Source organism: Monodon monoceros, unplaced genomic scaffold, assembly GCF_005190385.1.
Source record: "Monodon monoceros isolate NGI ecotype Baffin Bay Population unplaced genomic scaffold, NGI_Narwhal_1 Super_Scaffold_12, whole genome shotgun sequence".
NCBI lineage: Eukaryota > Metazoa > Chordata > Mammalia > Artiodactyla > Monodontidae > Monodon > Monodon monoceros.
The window spans coordinates 64,504,410-64,524,496 of record NW_021703768.1 but is presented as its reverse complement, the minus strand read 5'-3'; the positions used below and the strand labels follow the sequence as shown (position 1 = coordinate 64,524,496).

Here is a 20,087-nt window from a genome sequence, read left to right as displayed (position 1 = left end):
TGTGGGATCTTCCTGGACCGGGGCACGAAACCATGTCCCCTGCATCGCAGGCGGACTCTCAACCACTGTGCCACCAGGGATGTCCAGAAGACAAATTTATGGTTACCAAATGGGATAGTGGGTGGAAAGGGGGCAGATAAATTAGGAGGTTGGGATTAACATATACACACTACTATATACAAAATAGGTAAATAACAATGACCTACTGTATAGCACTGGGAACTATACTCAATATCTTGTAATAACCTACAGTGGAAAAGAGTCTGAAAAAGAATATATATATATATATATATATATATATATATATATATATATATCACACACACACACACACATATATATAACTGAATCACTTTGCTATACACTTGAAACTAACACATTGTAAATTAACTATACCTCAATAAGAATAAATATATTAATGTTCTGTCTAAACAACAAAACCAGAAAGCCCATTTATTTAAATTCACAGCAGTGTACAAGTTTTAAAATAAGGGACATAAGAAGATCAATGGCATTCTTTCAGAAGTTCTGTTTGGGGCCAAAATTATTCTCATTATCAAAAGCCACAGGGAGAGGCATGATGGGGGTGGGCTGGTGGGACACCAGGAATATGAGAGATGTTCTCAGTGGAAAGGATAAGAATAAGCCCAAAGAGGGAATGTTAACAACATTAAAGGTAGGAAAGAATGAGTATCCTAACCAGGGAGGGTTTCATTGTTTTGTTCTGGTCTTTTTAAATCACAAAAGGTGATTAACACAATCCAATTTAAGGATGGGCTAGAAATATCAGTCAAATTTGCCATTCTCTAACCACAACGGAAAAATATGTAAAATGAAGACTCACTGCCAAAAAAGTTGATAATTGTGCAGTTGTATGGAGAAGCAACATCTTGAATTTTAGTAATCAAAGATCGTGTGGCTTAGATGGGCTGCAGGAAGAGATAACCACCAAGATAAGATTAGAGTTAAGCACTTCAAAAACCAAGCACTGAATTTTCCTCTTCCTCACATGGTCATGATATTCCCTATATTTATATTTAATTATTATCAAAAGGTCAACTGATTCACTTTGTTATAAAGCAGAAACTAACACACCATTGTAAAGCAATTATACCCCAATAAAGATGTTAAAAAAAAAAAAGGTCAAAGGCCCCCAGCATATGATACCATATAGACATCCATATACCTCTATACTCCTGCAAATACACATAGAGCAGGGAATTCCCTGGTGGTCCAGTGGTTAAGAATCCATTTTGCAATGCAGGGGATGCCGGTTCAATCCCTGCTCAGGGAAGTAAGATCCCACACCGCAACTACTGAGCCTGTGCACTCTGGAGCCCGTGAGCCACAACTAGAGAGAAGCCCGTGCACTGCAACGAAGGATCCCGTGTGCCACAGTTAAGACCCGACACAGCCAAAAATAAATTAATTAATTTTTTAAAAATTCTTTTAAAAAAACCACATAGGGCTTCCCTGGTGGTGCAGTGGTTGAGAGTCCGCCTGCCGATGCAGGGGACACGGGTTCGTGCCCCGGTCCGGAAAGATCCCACATGCCACGGAGCGGCTGTGCCCGTGAGCCATGGCCGCTGAGCCTGCGCGTCCGGAGCTTGTGCTCCGCAACGGGAGAGGCCACAACGGTGAGAGACCCGCCTACCGCAAAAAAAAAAAAAACAAAAAAAACCACATAGAGCAAAGAGCACTGAAAACACAAACAAATGTCAAGTATCTTAGTCTGAAACCTCCCACTTTTCTTTGTGTCTATAATGGTATTACAAAATCAACATAAATTATAAAAGTTTATAGGAAAAGGATTACCACATCAACCAAATATGCACATTGATAGGAAACACATTCTAATTTCAGAAAATGTAAAACATTATAATCCAAATATGCTTAAAATCAATGGAATACGGTGATTTTAGGCATTTCTACTTTATGCATTCAAATGGAACTCACTTATCATGATCCTAGGCACTCTAATCATAACAAACACCCCCTAGGAAAAGTAAATCCCACCAAAAATCATTCATAGGTCTACAGCTTTATTTCCCAAAATTAGACTACCATATTTGGCCATATTTGTTTCTATATTTTACTCACAGATGAGATTGTACTTCCATTCCAGAAATTCACATTTTATGTTGGGTTTTTAACCAGTTACAAAACGACCTTGAAATGCAAGTGGGGCATTTATTAGAGAAAACAGCTTTTAATTAAGGTGGAGAAGTTGGGGAAAATACCCTTATGGTCAGAGTTAAAAGGCTGCCTATCACTTCCTGCTTTTTTATTTGTTAATTTCTTTGCATATGCCTCCACCTGCCCTGACAATTTGTTCACAAATGTCATCCTGATGTTCACTGCAGCATTACTTACTATACCAAAGCAAAACTTTATAATATTAAAACAACCTAAAGATCCAACAGCAGAAGAATGTTTACAACTGTGGGACAAAGAATGCTGTACAGTAATTTAAAATAATGTTTTCAAAGATATTTACTGGCAAACAAAATGTTCACAATATAATGTTCAATTAAAAAATATCAAGATCCAAAACTCTACATACATAAAATATGATCTTGATTATGCTCCACTTTAAAAATGTCTATTTATTATATTCATACACTGAAAAAAAACTCTTGAAGGAAATTCTCCAACAATTCAATACATAATTTTTTCTGAGGAATGGGATTTCAGGAAATTTTACTTTTCTTATTTTTCAGTTCTCTGAGTTTCAAATTTTACACAAAAACATTACTCCTTTTTTGAGCAAATGAATTTTATAATTCATTAATAAGTTTAATAATGTGCCTAAAAAGTTAGAAATTGTAAAGGAAACACAAGTAATATAGAGTTATTAAGAAATCAAATGGATAATATATGTGAATGCACTTTGAAAGCTAGAGTTACACACCTATATCATTTAATTTTTAATTAATAATAATTTAAATTTCTATTGCAACTGCATAAAAATAGAAGATTAGATATTAGTTAATGTAGAGATCTATTTGGGTTCATGAGCTAGTGTCTGAGACACTAGCAAGACAGTTTCAAGATCATAAACCTCAGACCTTTACACTCAATTATTTACAAACAAACAAGCTCTGTTTTTTATCCCTGAGCAAATGTTCAAGAAATTATATATGCCTTAATTATTCTCTCAAAGAACTGGAATAAGAATGCAGGTATTTTGACTGGTATCCACTTAGGCTACAATGGTTCAAGAATAACAAATCACTTCTATACATAATTCAGGGAATCAGAAAATATATACTATCTATATCCATTCACTGATTTCCTTTCTTTCCCCAGTTTTATTGAGATATAACTGACAAATAACATTGTGTAAGTTTAAAGTGTACGTGATGATTTGATATATTATGTGTTGTGAAATGATTACCATGATAAGGTTAGCTAACAAATTCATCACTTCACATAGTAACCACTGTGTCTGTGGGGTGTGTGTGTGCACGCATGCGCATGGTGAGAACATTTTAGATCTACTCTTATAGTTAATTTCAAGTATACAATACTGTATCGTATAGTCACCATGGTGTACTTTATTTATTTATTTATTTTTGGCTGTGTTGGGTCTTCGTTGCTGCAGGCAGGCTTTCTCTAGTTGCTGCGAGCAGGGACTACTCTTCATTGCGGTGCGTGGGCTCCTGATTGCGGTGGCTTCTCTTGCTGCAGAGCACAGACCCTAGGCGCATGGGCTCAGTAGTTGTGGCTCACGGGCTCTAGAGCACAGGCTCAGTAGTTGTGGCACACGGGCTTAGTTGCTCCGCAGCCTGTGGGATCTTCCTGGACCAGGGCTCGAACCCGTGTCCCCTGCATTGGCAGGCGGATTCTTAACCACTGCGCCACCAGGGAAGTCCCCATGGTGTACTTTAGATCCCCAGAAACATTACTTTTATGAATTAAAAATTGCTTTAAAAACGTTCTGCTAAATTAGGAGGTTAGGATTAACTTATACACGCTACTATATATAAAACAGATAACTAACAAGGACCTACTGTATAGGACAGGGAACTCTACTCAATATTCTGTAATAACATATATGGAAAAAGAATCTGAAAAGAATATATATATATATTCAGATATATATATATATATATATATATCTGATTCACTTTGCTGTACACCTAAAATTAACACAACATTGCAAATCAACTATACACCAATAAAATTTTTTTTCAAAAGTTAGGAGGACAACCAACAAAAAATAATAATAATAAAAATGTTCTGTTTACATGGCAATTTATACCAAAAGGGAGAAAAATATGTAAGCTGTGGATTTATTTATCTTTCAGTATACATTTTAAACACTCTCTGTAAAAAACGGAACTTTTAAAGCACAAATACCAATTTAGCTACATTTTTCTTCAGAAAAAACTACCTATTAATCTCACTTTACTATATTTAATATTTATTACAGTCAGAAGGATCTATACAACAGAAAGTATCTAAATGACAAAAAAAATTTTCTTCACTGATCTATTTAGGTAATATTCTCCTGCACTTAGTAAAAGTAATCTTCCAACTATTTCTTGAGGAATTTGTCATCCACTAAATATTCTCCATAGAACTTAAGAACCTTGGGCTCACAATGATGCCGACAAACTGGTCAGAGAAGCCGTCTGCTTCTCCAAATGGATAAAATGAACAGAACACACACCTGCAGTAAGCAAACTTTCAATTAATCTGCTGTTTAAACGGCCCTCACTTAAATGAAAAAATATAATTGTAAAGAATTTAAAAGTAATATTCTTGTAGCATTTTAGTTTACAAAACACTTTTCATATAGATTGCCTCAATTAATTTAATATTCCCACTTTCTTTACAAGGTAGGAATTATCATGCCCATTTTCCAGATGAGGAAACGGTTAAGCCTCAGAATCCATACATTGTTAAAGGTGAATCTAGAACTTGAACTCGGGAAGTTCACCTCAATGTACTGGGCATTCTGTACTGTTTAACCAGATGGCATGCCATTGCATCTTCAGTGCTGTAAGACAAGGACATGGCAGGAGAACAGGAAGAAGGATGGTCTCAGCTTAAACTGGCATGAGGAAAATGAACTTGGATTAATAACATTCACAGAGGAAATTACAGCTAAGGCACTAGAATCACAAGATGCTACAGTTCAACCATTTGACTGCACAATTCCAGAGACAACAGGTGAAACTTGCCAGCAAAACAAATACAAGAAGATACTCTGGCCTGGAACACAAAGACTGAGTACATATAAATGCCTTCTCCTTTGCTCACATTGACATTGATGGCACAAGTTGCAAGTACCATTCTCAGTTGCCTAATGTTTCAGACAACAGTATTTGCTGCTCTGGGTCAGGAGAGACTACAATCCAGTTAGACCTAGTGGCCAAAAAGCAGGAGCATAAATCAAAGCACTGAGGATGTGGACTCACTTCAAAACATAAGCGATCTTATCAGAATCAAGAGACAGCATAGGCAAGGTCAGAAATGGCAGGGAGGGCTATGTCTTCTACATCTTCAACACTGGGCCCCTCAAGGTGCTAAGCAGACACCAAGAAGGAAGCCTGTGCTAGAAATCAGCAGCACGGGAGAAAGACAGGGATGCTTTGGAAACAGACTGACCTGTTCCCCAACACCCGACTCTCCACCACATCAGCACAGGGGCAAGCATACAGAGATTATAGAGGTTACATAAATGGGTTCAAATGCTTCCCTTGGATAAATATGGGCCCATAGCTTTGCCTGTTGACATATAACATATATAACATATAGTTTCCTTGGGTGGAAGCTATAACTTACTTTATGGGTTTTATGAACGTGGCCAGATCAGACTGAGAAGTTTTCCACCTAAACTGCAAATGTACCAAGGCAGAGAAGAATGAGATTGAAGACAAAAACTTTTCCCTCCTGGTTATATATTTCTAGCTCCTAGTTGAGGGCCAAGATCAACAAATGCTAAGTCACTAAACTAGGCTCTATTAACTAAGTTTGCCACTTAGTTAAATTCTTCCCTGGGAGAATTACTAAACCACTAAAGCCTCAGTATTCTTATCTGTAAAATAAAGAGGATACCAATATCTCGGGATGGTTGTGAAGATTAAATGAGATAATATATGTAAAGTGCTTGGCTCTTTAATCCCAAATCAGCATTTAATGGTAACTCTTACAATTGTATAATACAAAACAATATTCATAAAATACTAACAAATTAGTATCCTAAATGAAATAGTCTAATTTTACTTTGTTTTACTTTCCAAGAAAAAAGGGCTAACTTATGCCTGGAGAAAGATGACTGCTTTAAATTAAACGCCCATCAACTAAGATAGATAGATGATAGATAGATAGACAGGTATACATACACACATAGTTAGATAGATGGTAGACAGACATCAGATATGAGAAGACAATCTAAAAGTTTAAACTAAATCTACTATGTTAGGAATAAAATGGGACTTACACCGCGGTACCCTCAAAATATACACCTCAGCACTCTGTAGTGGTATAAAGATAAACATCTCTAAAAAAATCTTACGACTACAAAATGAATTTTTTGTTTTATTTTCTTCAAAAACACCACATTCAAAGATGTTCTGAATTAAATTGATAAAATAAGGGTTAATTGTGGTTTGAGTTCTTAGTATTTTATCATTACTGAATTAGAAGTAATTAACAGATAAATTTCCAGAGAAAAGAAAAAAGACAACTTTTCCACTGCTTTGAAAGGAGTTTCACTCATGTTTAGACTCACTATTAAAACTCATTTCTAAGTGGTAATGACCAGGTTGCTTGTTACAGACCCTCACCTACCACTCCAACACACACACACACTAAGAACAATTAGAAAAGCTGCACACAACACACACACACACACACACACACACACACACACATACCCAAAATAATCCATTTGAAAGCATCAGTGAGATAACAAGGCAGCCAGGACCTTGTTAAGGTCTAAGGTATCTAAGGAGTAAAGACACCTTAGAGAAGGGAAGTCAACTAGTGGGCCTGACAGTCTTTGAAGTTGTTCCACTCAAGGAATTTGCCAATTTCTAAGTAGTACAGAGCCAAGAGGCTAAGAGACCAGGCAGAAAGCAGCAATTAAGAGTCTGGAAATCAACACTGAGTTTTTGGCAGTCCCATGGGGCATGTAAGAGACCAAGGAGGAAGGGGTTATGTAAACACCCAGAATTCCTGATAAGACCTTGGAAAGGCTATACTTCAGAAATTAGGACAAACTGGAATAGTGTTCTCACAAACCTGAAACCTATCTTTCATCAGCTCATTCTCAGAATGGATTAGTGTAAAATACCCCACATTAATGCCTGCAAGAAAGCAAAAGTAAACCTTCTCTGAAGGAAAACACATCATGCAGAGCCTAAAATTACCTCTTTGATTTTTCACACACAATGTCCACCATCCAAACAAAATTACAAGGTATGCAGGTGACCATTAGCTTACAGCTGAGTCCTTGTCAAAACTGACCCATAGAGGTCTTGTAACTGTCCAGCCTGAAATTCCCATCTTGGATGAATCAGCTCAGACTCAAGAACTAACAAGGTGGGAACGGCTAAAACCTTGTTTGTTCAATGGAAAAGGTATATTCAAGAATGTAGCTGGTCTGGCCCCAGAAGCATCTCAGCTTTACATTTTAAAAAGTAGCAAGTATCTCTCTGTGGGGAACTTTATCTGCTCTGCTACCTGAGGCAAAGCCACTGACTCAATAGGGTCCTTGATTCACAGAAATTCCCTAAATATCTGGGTCCGGTTCACTGATGGTTTGGCTAAGCTGAGACCCAATGGTATCCATTGGGGTGCTGTGGCTAGTCAGCCTCAGTGTCAGCTATGCAGAAGAAAAAGCAGAGGTAGTTGCTCCAGTCAGAGGGTAGGGCTCAGACTTTTAGGCTGGTGCCAATGGCAGAGCTGTTTGGTCTGCCACTTGGAAAACTATAGACTGTAAGATTAAAGAGACACTTCTTTGGAAACATGAACCTGGGAACAATCCATGTCTGCTGACTGAACTGTATGGATCAGTCATGTAGATGTCCACAGGAAGGACTGTGGAATCAAGGGCTGTGGAATCAACTGGAATCAAGCTGTGCTGGAGCCTGACTCTGTTTCTAATGCAGAAGGCTACCACTACAGGGCAGACTTGTGACGCCTGCCAAAAGTTGACCCATTTGTCTCACAATGGGAGAGGCCATGTCACAAGGGGTGAAACCCCTCCCACTCCTGGTAGATTGGCTACACCAGACATTCAAAGCCCTCTCAGGACTAGCAATGCTACCTCACCACTGTTGATACTTTTTTAGGTTACTGGTTAGCTGTTTCCAGTCACACCATTGTGGCCCTTGAAACTAATCTGTATACTCAACAATGGACTGACTGTCCAACCCTTTCTCCCTCATTCCCTCCTGGTCCATATACTTTAGTAAGGCAGTTTGATCAGTGAGTGCAGGTATTCCAAGAAAGGGGTCATCCCTTCTTGGCCACTTCCTGGGTAATGATCAGGACAAAAGGGGAAGAATTATAGGGCATTATACAGATATATTTTGAAAACTGAGGATTCCATCTTGACCAGCGCTGGGCATGATGCATTTTTCTTTCCCTAACAGCACCCCCAGGCCAGCCTAGATGACACAACCTACAGGTGGCAGCAGAGCTGAAAGGGGGTGTCAGGGATTCAAGCTTAACTCTGGTTAAGTTTTATAAAAGTACCTTGTCCCTCTTGCACCTGACCCTTCCAGATGAAAGGAAGTTTTGTGAATAACACTGCTATGAAAATTCTTGTACAAGTCTTTGGTGCATATACATCTATGCATCTCTAGAGGAAGAGCAACAACCCAACACCTGGGGAGGGAACACCTCAGACCCTAGAAGGTATGAGGGAGAAAAGAACATTATGATTTTTTGTCTTTTTGAATTGCCCCTGGAGCCTTCCTCCAAAGGGAAAACATCCTGGTGTGGCAGCCCGAAGCTGCTGCAAGTGCATTCTGTTTTACTTACTGCTGCATCTTTTGTGATGCACTTGATTGCTTTGACCACAGAGCAGCAAGGGAAGGCCCCAGCTCCTGCACCTTCTACACAAAGCACCTCCGGATGCTGTCCCCATCCCCATTCATTTCATGGGCAGAAAAATGCCACAAAGAAAAAGACAGAGAGTTTATACGACATTAAAGTTTTAAACTTCTCTTCATCAAATGACACCTGTAAGAAAGTAGAAAGGCAAACCAGAGTAGGAGAAAATATTTCCAATATATATAACTGACAAAGGACTCGTGTCTTCATATATACTAGGATGAACAAGATGATGTTCAATTATTTTTGACATTCAAAAATGGCAATTCATAGAGTTTAACTTAATATTTTAAAACTCCTACAGATCAATAAGACAACTCAATTTTTAAAAAAATGGGCAAAAGGTTGAACAAGCACTTCAAAACAGAGAACAATCAAATGGTCAAGAAATACCTGAAAAACTGTTCAACCTAATTATCAGAGAAATGAAAATGAAAACCAAAATGAGATACTGCTACACACCCACTAGAACGCTTAAAACTAAAAAGACTGATAATACCAAGTATTAGCAAGAATGTAGAGCAATTGGAATTCTTATACACTGCTAACGGGAACATAAATTGATATACCTATTTCAGAAAACTGTTCAGCAGTAATTACTGAAGTTGAATATAAGTAAGTCCTATGAACCAACAAGTTCATTCCTAGGTATATACCGAACAGAAATGTATACATGTATGTGCACAAAATATCTGTACAAGAATTTCCATAGCCATATTATCTGTAATAGCTTCAATCTGGAAACAATCCAAGTGTTCCATCAACAGTAGATAAAGAATGGGTAAAGGAGCTGTTGTATACTCATCCAGTGGAACACTACAAAGAAACTGAAAAGGAATGAATCACAACACCCAAAGACATCGATGAATCTCACAGATGTGATGTTGAGGGAAAGAAGTCTGACACAGAAGAGTACTTATTGCATGAGTCAATGGCAAAGTTCAAAAACAGGCAAAAGCAATCCATGATGTTAGAAGTAAGGATGGTGGCTACCCATGGGGAGGAGCATTGAAGAGGAATAGACATGAGGTTAGTTTCTGGAGGGCTGATCATGTCCATGGCTTGATCGGGATGCTGCTTACAAAAATATATTCACTTTGTGAGAATTCAGGAAGCAGCACACTTACGATCTGTGCACTTTTCTATATGTATGCTATACTTTGAAAAATATGCTTATTGTTAAAAGAACAACATTCAAATAATTTTTAATATTAAAGTATTAAGAAAGTAAAGAGAAATTATGAACATGAACCCTTAGCAACACAGGAGGCTTATCAGGACCAGAAGACAGAAACTGCCTTACTGGAAAGATCTTATTGATAAGGTAAGGATGTACAGCTACTACTGAAGGAAAAGAAGGTGGCTTAAATGCATAAATATTAGTTGGTGAAAATAATATTTACTAGCTTGATGAATACACTGGACATGTCAATAATAATGTCTCTCACGCCCACCAAACTTTCCATGAAAATCCCTCACCCACAGTCCCTGCTGTTTGACAGCCAATTTATGGACCGGTCGGAGACCAATGGTCTTGTCTAGCCCCCAAAATATGAACTGAGTCGATCAGATTCTCTCTCACAGAAAGACGAGCTTGAATATACTGAGTGAATAAGAGATGCTGCAGTGAGAACTGAAGCAGTAAAAGCAGAGAGAAAGGGACCACAATATGTTGAGTCAGTATCACGAGGGGCACAGCAGCCTGAAGGAGGGGAAGCAGAAATTATGAGAAAACAGAGGCAGTAAGTAACCAAAGACGCATAAACGCACTGAAAAACATGTTAGCCAGTACCAATGTCCAAAGCACAGCTAGGTCACAATAAATGTAGAGCGGTACTTGCCCTTATATTGCCCTACAATATTCCTGCTGTCCCCTACCACACACAGAGGTGCCCATTATTCAAGACAACTTGAGTTTATATCTCTCCCTTGCAATCAAAAGAGCCTAAGGCAAGGGCTTCCCTGGTGGCGCAGCGGTTGAGAGTCCGCCTGCCGATGCAGGGGACACGGGTTCGTGCCCCAGTCCAGGAGGATCCCACATGCCGCGGAGCGGCTAGGCCCGTGAGCCATGGCCGCTGGGCCTGTGCATCCGGAGCCTGTGCTCCGCAACGGGAGAGGCCACAACAGTGAGAGGCCCGCGTACTGCAAAAAAAAAAAAAAAAAAAAAAGAGCCTAAGGCAAATAATCATGTGACAGAGACCAACTCACCCTAGAAAAGCTTAGCAACACTAGAGAAAGCAAACTGCACACTTGATTAATGAAACCTTAGTAATTGCCTTAAAATAGCATTGCCTACTGTTGGGTCTCAGAATTGATTCTGAAAGATGGATGAAACACTGATTTATGGATGACATCCTGATTGTTGCAAAACTATGCTAAATACTGAGCGATGAGAAGCATTAAGGGCATCAGAGGAGAAAGCACTCACTCAACTCTAAACAAGACTCTTCCAGCTGCTGGAAGAGTTTGGTAAATGGACTTCAATAAAGAAAAGAAGATCCCTCAGTAACAGAACCACCAATAATTTAATTTCTTCTAGAGTGTGGTCAAATCATGAAAATACTTTTACACCATGATCATGGTTAAAAACTGATTTCAAATTTTTCTTTAGGATTTAACATGCCGGAACTTATTTAAAAGCTAATTCTACTACCTTTATGTCCTCACAACTACTGTCTCAAGCTTTCTCCTTTAACATGATATCAAAGAAACAAAAAGATGATGACAATTACAGTAACACACATTAAAAGAGAAACACATTACAAACTATTTCCTGGATCATTCTTTTCAGAGCTACAGCTAGTACAATCTTCAGCGCCAAACAAGAGCTATGCCAAAAACCAAAAACTTCCTTATTTACAAGTGAAATAATGATGTCTGGGCTTTGCTTTAAGATAGTTCAACAACAACAACAAAAAAGGCATGTGTGGAGAAAAACAGAGATAACAAGAAAGCTGAAGATTGCTGAAGCTCTACGATGAGTATATTGGTGTTCCCTAAACTGTTCTATTTTGTCTGTGTTAAATTAAAAGTATTTTTTAAAGAGGAAGGAAGGAAAAAACCCACCTAAGTGACCCTAGTAATGAAAGCAACAAGAAGAAAATCAAAAAAGAATTATATTAGAAAGGGAGTAATAAAAACACCAGCTGACAAATGTGCTACGTATGTGCTGGGCCCTGTGTTGAGAGCTTGGCATGGACTGTTGCCTATGAGTCTCCCAACAACTGGATGATGTAGGTACTATCGTGATCCCCAACACAGGCAGGGGTCCAGGCTTAGAAAGAGAAATTGCTCATCATGTATCTGGTAAGCAGCTGAGTGGAGACTGAAACCCCCGCGGTTTAACTCCTGAACGGAACCATACACAATACTACCATCTGACCTGGAAAGTGATATTCTTAAACTTAAAAGAAAGCAAATTCATACTGGATATGAGTGGCCTCCTATACCTATGCATCACTGACATTATGTTGTTATGACTCCTTCTGTAAAGAGTTACGATGCTCCACAGTGAGCCTTAGGCCAGGCTACTACCTCCCCATTCCCACATTTCTAACCCAGGAAGCCTCCTAGCTTTCCAGTCATCCCTCTATTTGACAGCACTAACCCTCCTGTTTACATTAGTCACACAAATGGCATGAGTTCATAAATACAGTTCGGGAAATGAATCAGGCATTGTCTACATTAAATCAGAAAATGACAAAACAAAACATTTTAGGAACCTGAAAAGAATGCGAATACCAGTAACCAGGGTCCCTCAGGTCCCTGGCTGCTTCCATCATCATCATTGGTCTCAGCAATGTCACAATGGTAAGTATGGGAAGAGCTAATAAAAGAAATTATGGCCTACATTTAAAAAATGAAGCACTAAAGGGTCAATAAATTTTATTTTTAAGCATAGCTTTTCTTAAGGTTGTTTTATTTGTATCTTCTCAGACCTTATGAGAATTCTATTTTTCGTTAACTTACTGTGCTCTGATGCCGGAACTTATACAGCCCTCCCCAACTTTCTGATTTCTTCCTTCACAGCTCAAAAAGAAAAGAAATAGGGGGCTTCCCTGGTGGCGCAGTGGTTGAGAGTCCGCCTGCCGATGCAGGGGACACGGGTTCGTGCCCCGGTCCGGGAAGATCCCACATGCCTCGGAGTGGCTGGGCCCGTGAGCCATGGCCGCTGAGCCTGCGCGTCCGGAGCCTGTGCTCCGCAAAGGGAGAGGCCACGACAGTGAGAGGCCCGCGTATCGCAAAAAAAAAAAAAAAAAGAAAAGAAATATCATTTAAATAAACACAGATCAACTCAAACTTGGTTTTTTTTCTGCCGTCTCCCTAAAAGTATATTTGAAGCATTTTGTATTCACTATGAGGAGTTTTAAGAAAAATGATTTGAATCTTCATTTTTCGTGAATAGTAAGTTGTTCCAGTGCTAGTAAAAAGGAAAAGTGTGAGAACATGTGTTTTCTGCTCCCTTGTTCCACTTTATGATACCAATGTTTTCTCAAGTAAAAGGAAAAGGAAAACTTGCTGTTTGGGTTTTTTCCCCCCCAAATATACACACAATCATATTTGAATTCCTTGGGCAAAAATGGTAAAATATACCCTTTGGTGGAGCCAAAATAATGTATTTCTAACTTCACAATCAGCTAATATTTGAAAATTACACCAACTGAAATGTAATGAATAATTCTGGAATAATGGTTAATTTTTAGAATAATGGCCAAATATTATACAGTAACCAAACATTTACCATAGTGCTATATTGATACCTAACAAATACCGTTTCTAGTTTTGTTTCAATATTAACTAAGATTTTACTATACATAGTCTTGAATTAAGATAAACTAATTCCAGAGAGGAATTTATACCATGATTAACTTAAAATCATTAGTCCTGTATAATAAAGCACCCCAAATTGTACACCGATTGGATTTACAACTCATGTCTTGAAATACATGTCTTAATGACACAAATAAAAACCTATAAACTCCAACATATATAACTGTATAACAAATGTTTAATATTTAATGATGGAAGATAAACTCAATAAACATACACACACATATCCCTTTCTTTTTTTTTTTTTTTGTTTTGTTTTTTGCGGTACGCGGGCCTCTCACCGTTGTGGCCTCTCCCGTTGCGGAGCACAGGCTCCGGACGCGCAGGCTCAGCGGCCATGGCTCACGGGCCCAGCCGCTCCGCGGCATGTGAGATCTTCCCGGACCGGGGCACGAACCCGTGTACCCTGCATCGGCAGGCGGACTCTCAACCACTGCGCCACCAGGGGAGCCCCTATCCCTTTCTTATAGGACAAATAAACAGGCATAAAAACATAAAGCTACTTTAAAATTGTGAAATTAGGATTTCAGACCTGAGTGAATCCATATTACTTGTCAATATGGTTTATTTCATTACAAAATAATCTTAAATACTAGCTTTTTCTATTCTACAAAATTAAAAATTATACTGACGTAGCATGCATATTTATTGAAAAATATGGACAAGGTCAACTAAAAAGTATAATCTGCATTAAACAAACAGCAATGCCAACAACTGTTTTAACAAGCTACTAATATTTGCTTGCTAAAACCAGAAACATTTGCTTATCGTACATGCTTTAGGACTTATCATCCAATGAAAGAAAAATATCTCTATTTTTTAATTCCTGAAAGAAAGTAAAAAATTTGTTATCACACTACAAATATTTTCCACCATTTAGTGCTCACTTATTAAAACCCACAGAAAAATACTTGTCCCAATAAAAATTCATTTTTATGTACATCTGTCACATCAAGGATGGATTTTTCTATGTAGAATTCTTAACGATAAGTACAATAATACAAATAGTAAGGTTTAGTGTGTAGTCAAAATTAAAAGAACTGTATTTTTCTAATCCATAGGTTATTTTTCTTCATTTAAATCTAAATTGGAAGAATGATTACAAAGTTCAAGTGATAAGTCATTTCTTTCCTAAATTACATTTTAAAACGTTTTACAAGATTTAACAAATACCTTTATTCCGTTTGCCCTTTATTTGTGTTCAATAAGCAAACACTGAAAAGGAAACACTGAGTTTGTTATTTTATTTCAATTAAACAACATGAACTGGAACAAAAACCCATGATCTACACTCCCCACCCTCTACGAATATTTCAGGGCTTACGTGCAGCTCTGCCTAATTTGATAAAATGATTAAAATCTTCTGCTGGTGGACAAGTTTGGAAGGCTAAAATGACTGGCTAGAAATGAGGTGACAGGGGAAATCACATAACCCTTAATCCCTTTAAAATTAAATCAACATGTTTAATTCAGCACTAATATAACAAGTATCTACTACTTTAAACCTCCAGAACTAAGGAGATATTCCACCCACCCCCACTGAAACAACTGAAATCAGCCTGAATAGACCACTCTACATTCCCAGGAAAATAAGAGTAAAGATTCTGGCTTTGTTCCTGTATGTCTCTCCTGCTAGCAGGCAAGACAGATACAACCACTTAAACAGATCAGGCTAATTGGGATGTGTATTTTCACCCTCAGAGCAAATATTTTTAAAGATTCCTTACTGAAGTAAACGAATGCCATGTAAAACTGTTTAAACATAAATCTCATTTTTCTTTGAAAATGTAATGGTCTGCAATTGTATTTCTCAAGAATCGAACCTGTCCTGTAAATGGTTTTTAAGGGGAAATAAGAATAAACAAAAAAGTGATTCACATACTACAACCCCAGCCCCTATTCCACCCAAATTTGAAATTTCTTGAACCTCAGTGGGTTTAAATAGTCTCCTTAGTAAGGCACTCTTCAAGATTATTCAATCTTCTTACCTAGAGTTGGACTTTGGTCATCTCCTAAAACTCTTTAAGCCTCAGTCTTATCATAGGTAAAAATGAAAGAACATTACCAGTCTCCAAGAGGTGAAGTGAGGTTCAAGTTAGATTCAATAATGGAAGATAACACTGAGCTTGGCACATAGAAGGTACTTACTACATACAAATTCCCTTCCTCCTTAAACACCTTCACCTGGAACAAAAGGTAAGTTTTTCATTTTCCATAAATGGAGCTCTTTTAGAAAGAAGTACCACCAACACACATTTTCGAGAAAATGAATATCACTTAAAATTTTCCGTAACTGAACACATTTTGATTATATCACCATAACTATCCCTAAGAAATAGCTGCTATAGAAGGTTGATAAGAGAGCCTTGCAATCTCCCTAGGACCTACCAAAGTGAAATCTTGGGACACTATTGAGAAAATGGAGCAATGCAAATATTCCTTCAACCTATGCACATTTGGAAAGTGAAAAATACCTTTCTTTTTTCTTCTTAACTGGAAACAGTTTAAGATAAAATGGTCAAAGAAAGGAAGGAAGGAAGGAAGGAGGGAGGGAGGAAGGGAAGGAGGAGAGGGAGGAAGGGAGGAAAGATGGAAGGAAAGAAGAAAAAAGGAAAAAACCTTAATTTTCTTTTGTCAGCCAACTTACTTTGAATTATTATTTAGAAGAAGCAAACCAATGAATGTTTTCTTTTTATAACTTACCACAGTTAATTAGAATTTTTAAATTATTTGAAGGAGAAACAGAATTTAAACTGGCAAGAATGATTAGAGGCATTTTATAGCAAGAATTACATCAACTGTCACTGTCATTACAATGTGTCGCCCTCCAATATGAATGATAAGAACGTCTTTGTCTCAAGCAGTCATGTTTCTATAGTTTTGCACATCTGCTGACTGGATTTATCAGAATATGCACTTCAATCACCTGCTTGGCCTTAACTACTCAGATGCAGTGTTTATTACAGAGACTGATCATCTTTAAATCTTGTGAAATTGTCTTTCACATCCTGTGCACAGCAAAAAGCTCACACTTTCTGTTATAATCTTAGAAAGAGGAGATGTCATTATTGGTAGATAACTCAGAAATCATCCTAGCCAAACTCTTAATTTTTATTAACACATCTGAAAACAGATTTCATTAATAGAAAAAACAGAGGAAATGTTAAGAGATTTGCCTTTAAGAAGTCACACAGAAATGGTGGAGGAAACCCATTCTGCCTCCCTAAATCCCGTTTCAAGCCCTAACCTTCAAGTATGTTTATGGGGTTGATGGAGACATATATGTGGAAAGTTCCAGAAGCATATTTGGAGAAGCAGACCTTGACAGGATCCCTGCTCAGCGCCTCACATCCACCCTCTACCTCACCCGTTTCACAGGTCCACCATGTCTAGGTGCCTGAGAAGAAGTGAGCACATTAGCAATACAAATTAACTGAAAGAGAACCAACTGCATAAACTGTAGATTTAAGGTAAACTTTTTTTTTCTTATCTTTGCAGTTTCTTCTTCATTCTTCAAACACACCCAGACAGACAGTGTTACACAAAAAATATCAGCCTGCTAAGCCAACCCAAGTCACAGAAGTATGTCTAACACAAGACAAACGGACAGATTTCCCAATCCAACTCCTAATCCATTTCGGAGTGCTTGCTTCTGTACATCTCAGTTTTACTACAAACACCAAAGGTTCTAATTTCTAACCTCGAAGAGATGTATAAATGATTGAGAAATACTCATAACTTGTATGATGATAAACAGAGAAAAAAATTCTTAATAAGGGGACCTTTTTAGGACTTCCATTAGAAAGTGGCATGAAAGTCAAACTATTTGGAGGTTACATTTCTTTATAAAGTATAAAGAAAATGGTCCTGAAGATGAGAGTCTGGATATTCTCCAAGTAGAAAAATCTTGGTTTTCATATGTTAACAGGTCAGACAACCATGTTAAGGTGCAACAGGTAACAACTCCCCACTCACAGCTCATAACAAAAATGGCTATCTCCTGATATTATTATAAACACAAAAAGAAAAAATTATTTGTAATTGAGTCAATGATGTATCTTCAGAATAATTTCAAGTACCCTATTTTAGTATAGACGTAATAACACTTTAAAAACCTACTGGTTTTTGCTCCCATGGGCCTTGGAACACATGCCTTAAAAAAAAAACAAAAAAAAAACTCATCAATGGAAAAGAAAAAAAAAAAAAATTCTGAAAAAAGTCTCTACCTATTTCCTCAAAACCCTTCCTCCTGCTCTCAGTTTAATTTCTAAAATGCCTGACTTGAAATTTAAACTTATATTTCCAGTATCTATATCTACAAAATTGGAAATCAGTTTTTCAAAGAACTCTCAACATGCCCTCAAAAACCAGAGAGAATATTTTTAAATTTTTGGATGTATAAGTGTTATACCAAGTTTAATCAGTTAAGTCTGAGTGATTTATAGTGAAACCACAGTGAAAAAAATCAAACTTCTGGTTGATCTAGTTTTAGCTCCTCTTAATTTTACACATTGTTTTATGAGCCCCCAGGGGTTATGTAGGCATCTTACTCATCTTTCCATCCCTAGCGCCTCTCACAGCCGCCCTCGGGGATTTGCAGTAGAAGCTGTTTGGCCTGACTTACATGGAAAATTAAGCTGCTAAAAATTTTTATGCAACAACAAAGACCATCAGCCTCTTTTTTTCAAGGTGGAGATCTAGAAGCAAAGTGAGAACATTTGGGAGCATAAAATTAGTCTGCTTTAACTTTAATAAGAAATGGTGATTGAAAAAAATACAAATTTCGCACTTGCAGGAATGGGAGGCGGTGGGGGGGGGCGGGAGTTACTAAATCTGGAGGATTTTTTCCTCCTTAAGTGCAAAACATAGCAAAACTAATAAAATTATGACCCAGAATAAAAAGGTCACATTCATTTTCAAAGCATTCATTTAAAAGTATACAGAAGCGTTCTTTAAAAATGCCCGCATATTTACACATAGCAGGAATGTGGGTACCAAATATTAATCCTGAGGGAAACGGATACACATTTACCTTCATAATTAGACACAGCAGGCCAAATGTTAAAGTAAACTGACATAAACCACAAAGACAGATTGAAAGTGACCAACAGAAAGTGCCCGTCAGTCCTGGGAACCCCGCTTGTTCCCTGCACAGCCATTGATCAAACATCTGCAGGCAAAGAAACCTACACTCACTAGCTGGGTGATGGAGAAACCAAACTTTTACAAATAAGTTAGTTCCGTCTTGCCAATCTAAATCCAACAGGTGTCAACCCGCGTCGCCACACTAAGTCCTTCCGAACAAGTTGAAGAGAAGCAATGTAAGGTTAGCAAGGAAGCTCTAATGACCCGACACCTTTCGGGGTCTCGGAAAATATAAAGCCGAGCCCCTATTCCAACGGATCACAAGGAGATGCAAGACAAGGCGGGGATGGAGATGGGGAGGCCGAGGAGGGGAGCTGTCCTGCCACAGACGCCGCAGGGGAATCTCGAAATCTCGGAGGGTGGTCCCACTGTCGGATCGGGCCCTCGACCTCTGGGCTTAGAAGAACTGGGTATTGCCGCGGCCGCAGGCAGGGAGGCGGGGAGGGGATGGCGCGTGGTACCTGCTTATCCAGAGCGTCCCGGGCGCCGCCCGGCCCGGCCCCGGCCCTGGGCGGCGCGAGTGCCCGCTCGCAGCTGCAGCCCTCCAGGAGGTACATGCCCGCCGGGCGGCAGCTCTGCTCGCCCTCAAAGTAGAAGAGCACATTCTGGTAGAGGGCGAACCACTTTTCGTGCCAGCGGCTCGCCTCGGTTGCCTTCTTGCTCAGGAAGCCGCGCTTGGTGCCCTCTTTGCGGGCTAGGAAGGCCAGGTACAAGGCGTGCCCCTCGTTGTAGCGCACGCTCTTCTGCATGGTGAGGGCGCTGGGGGCTCACCCCTGCCTCGCGGCCATCTCCCGCCGGCTCGTCCGAAGGCGCGCGCGCTCGGCTCCCGACGGCGGAGGACTCCCCCTTTCCGGGCGCCGCGCACAGGGCACGCCGTCTGCCTTCCGGGCGCGGCGCGGCGCGGGTCCGAGGGGCGCCGGGCTGTGGTCGGGGCACGTTGTCTTCCGCCACCGCCGCCCTCCCGGCCGAGCGAAGCCTCCGGAGCCCCCGACGCCCGCGTGGAGAGTGGCCCCGCGAGGGCAGCCGGCCGGCCGTTGCTT

At 39.2% G+C, this 20,087-nt stretch overlaps 1 protein-coding gene across 1 annotated transcript in view; it reads right to left on the bottom strand.

Annotated features, from left to right (window-relative positions):
- The window catches only part of RASGRF2 (Ras protein specific guanine nucleotide releasing factor 2), a 228,939-nt gene extending 209,143 nt beyond the window's left edge, over positions 1–19,796 (bottom strand). Inside the window, exon 1 of the mRNA XM_029218778.1 lies at positions 19,509–19,796. Within this exon, the coding sequence (XP_029074611.1) occupies positions 19,509–19,796 (288 nt within the window). The remainder of the gene's footprint in view (positions 1–19,508) is intronic.
- Between the last annotated feature and the right edge of the window lie 291 nt (positions 19,797–20,087).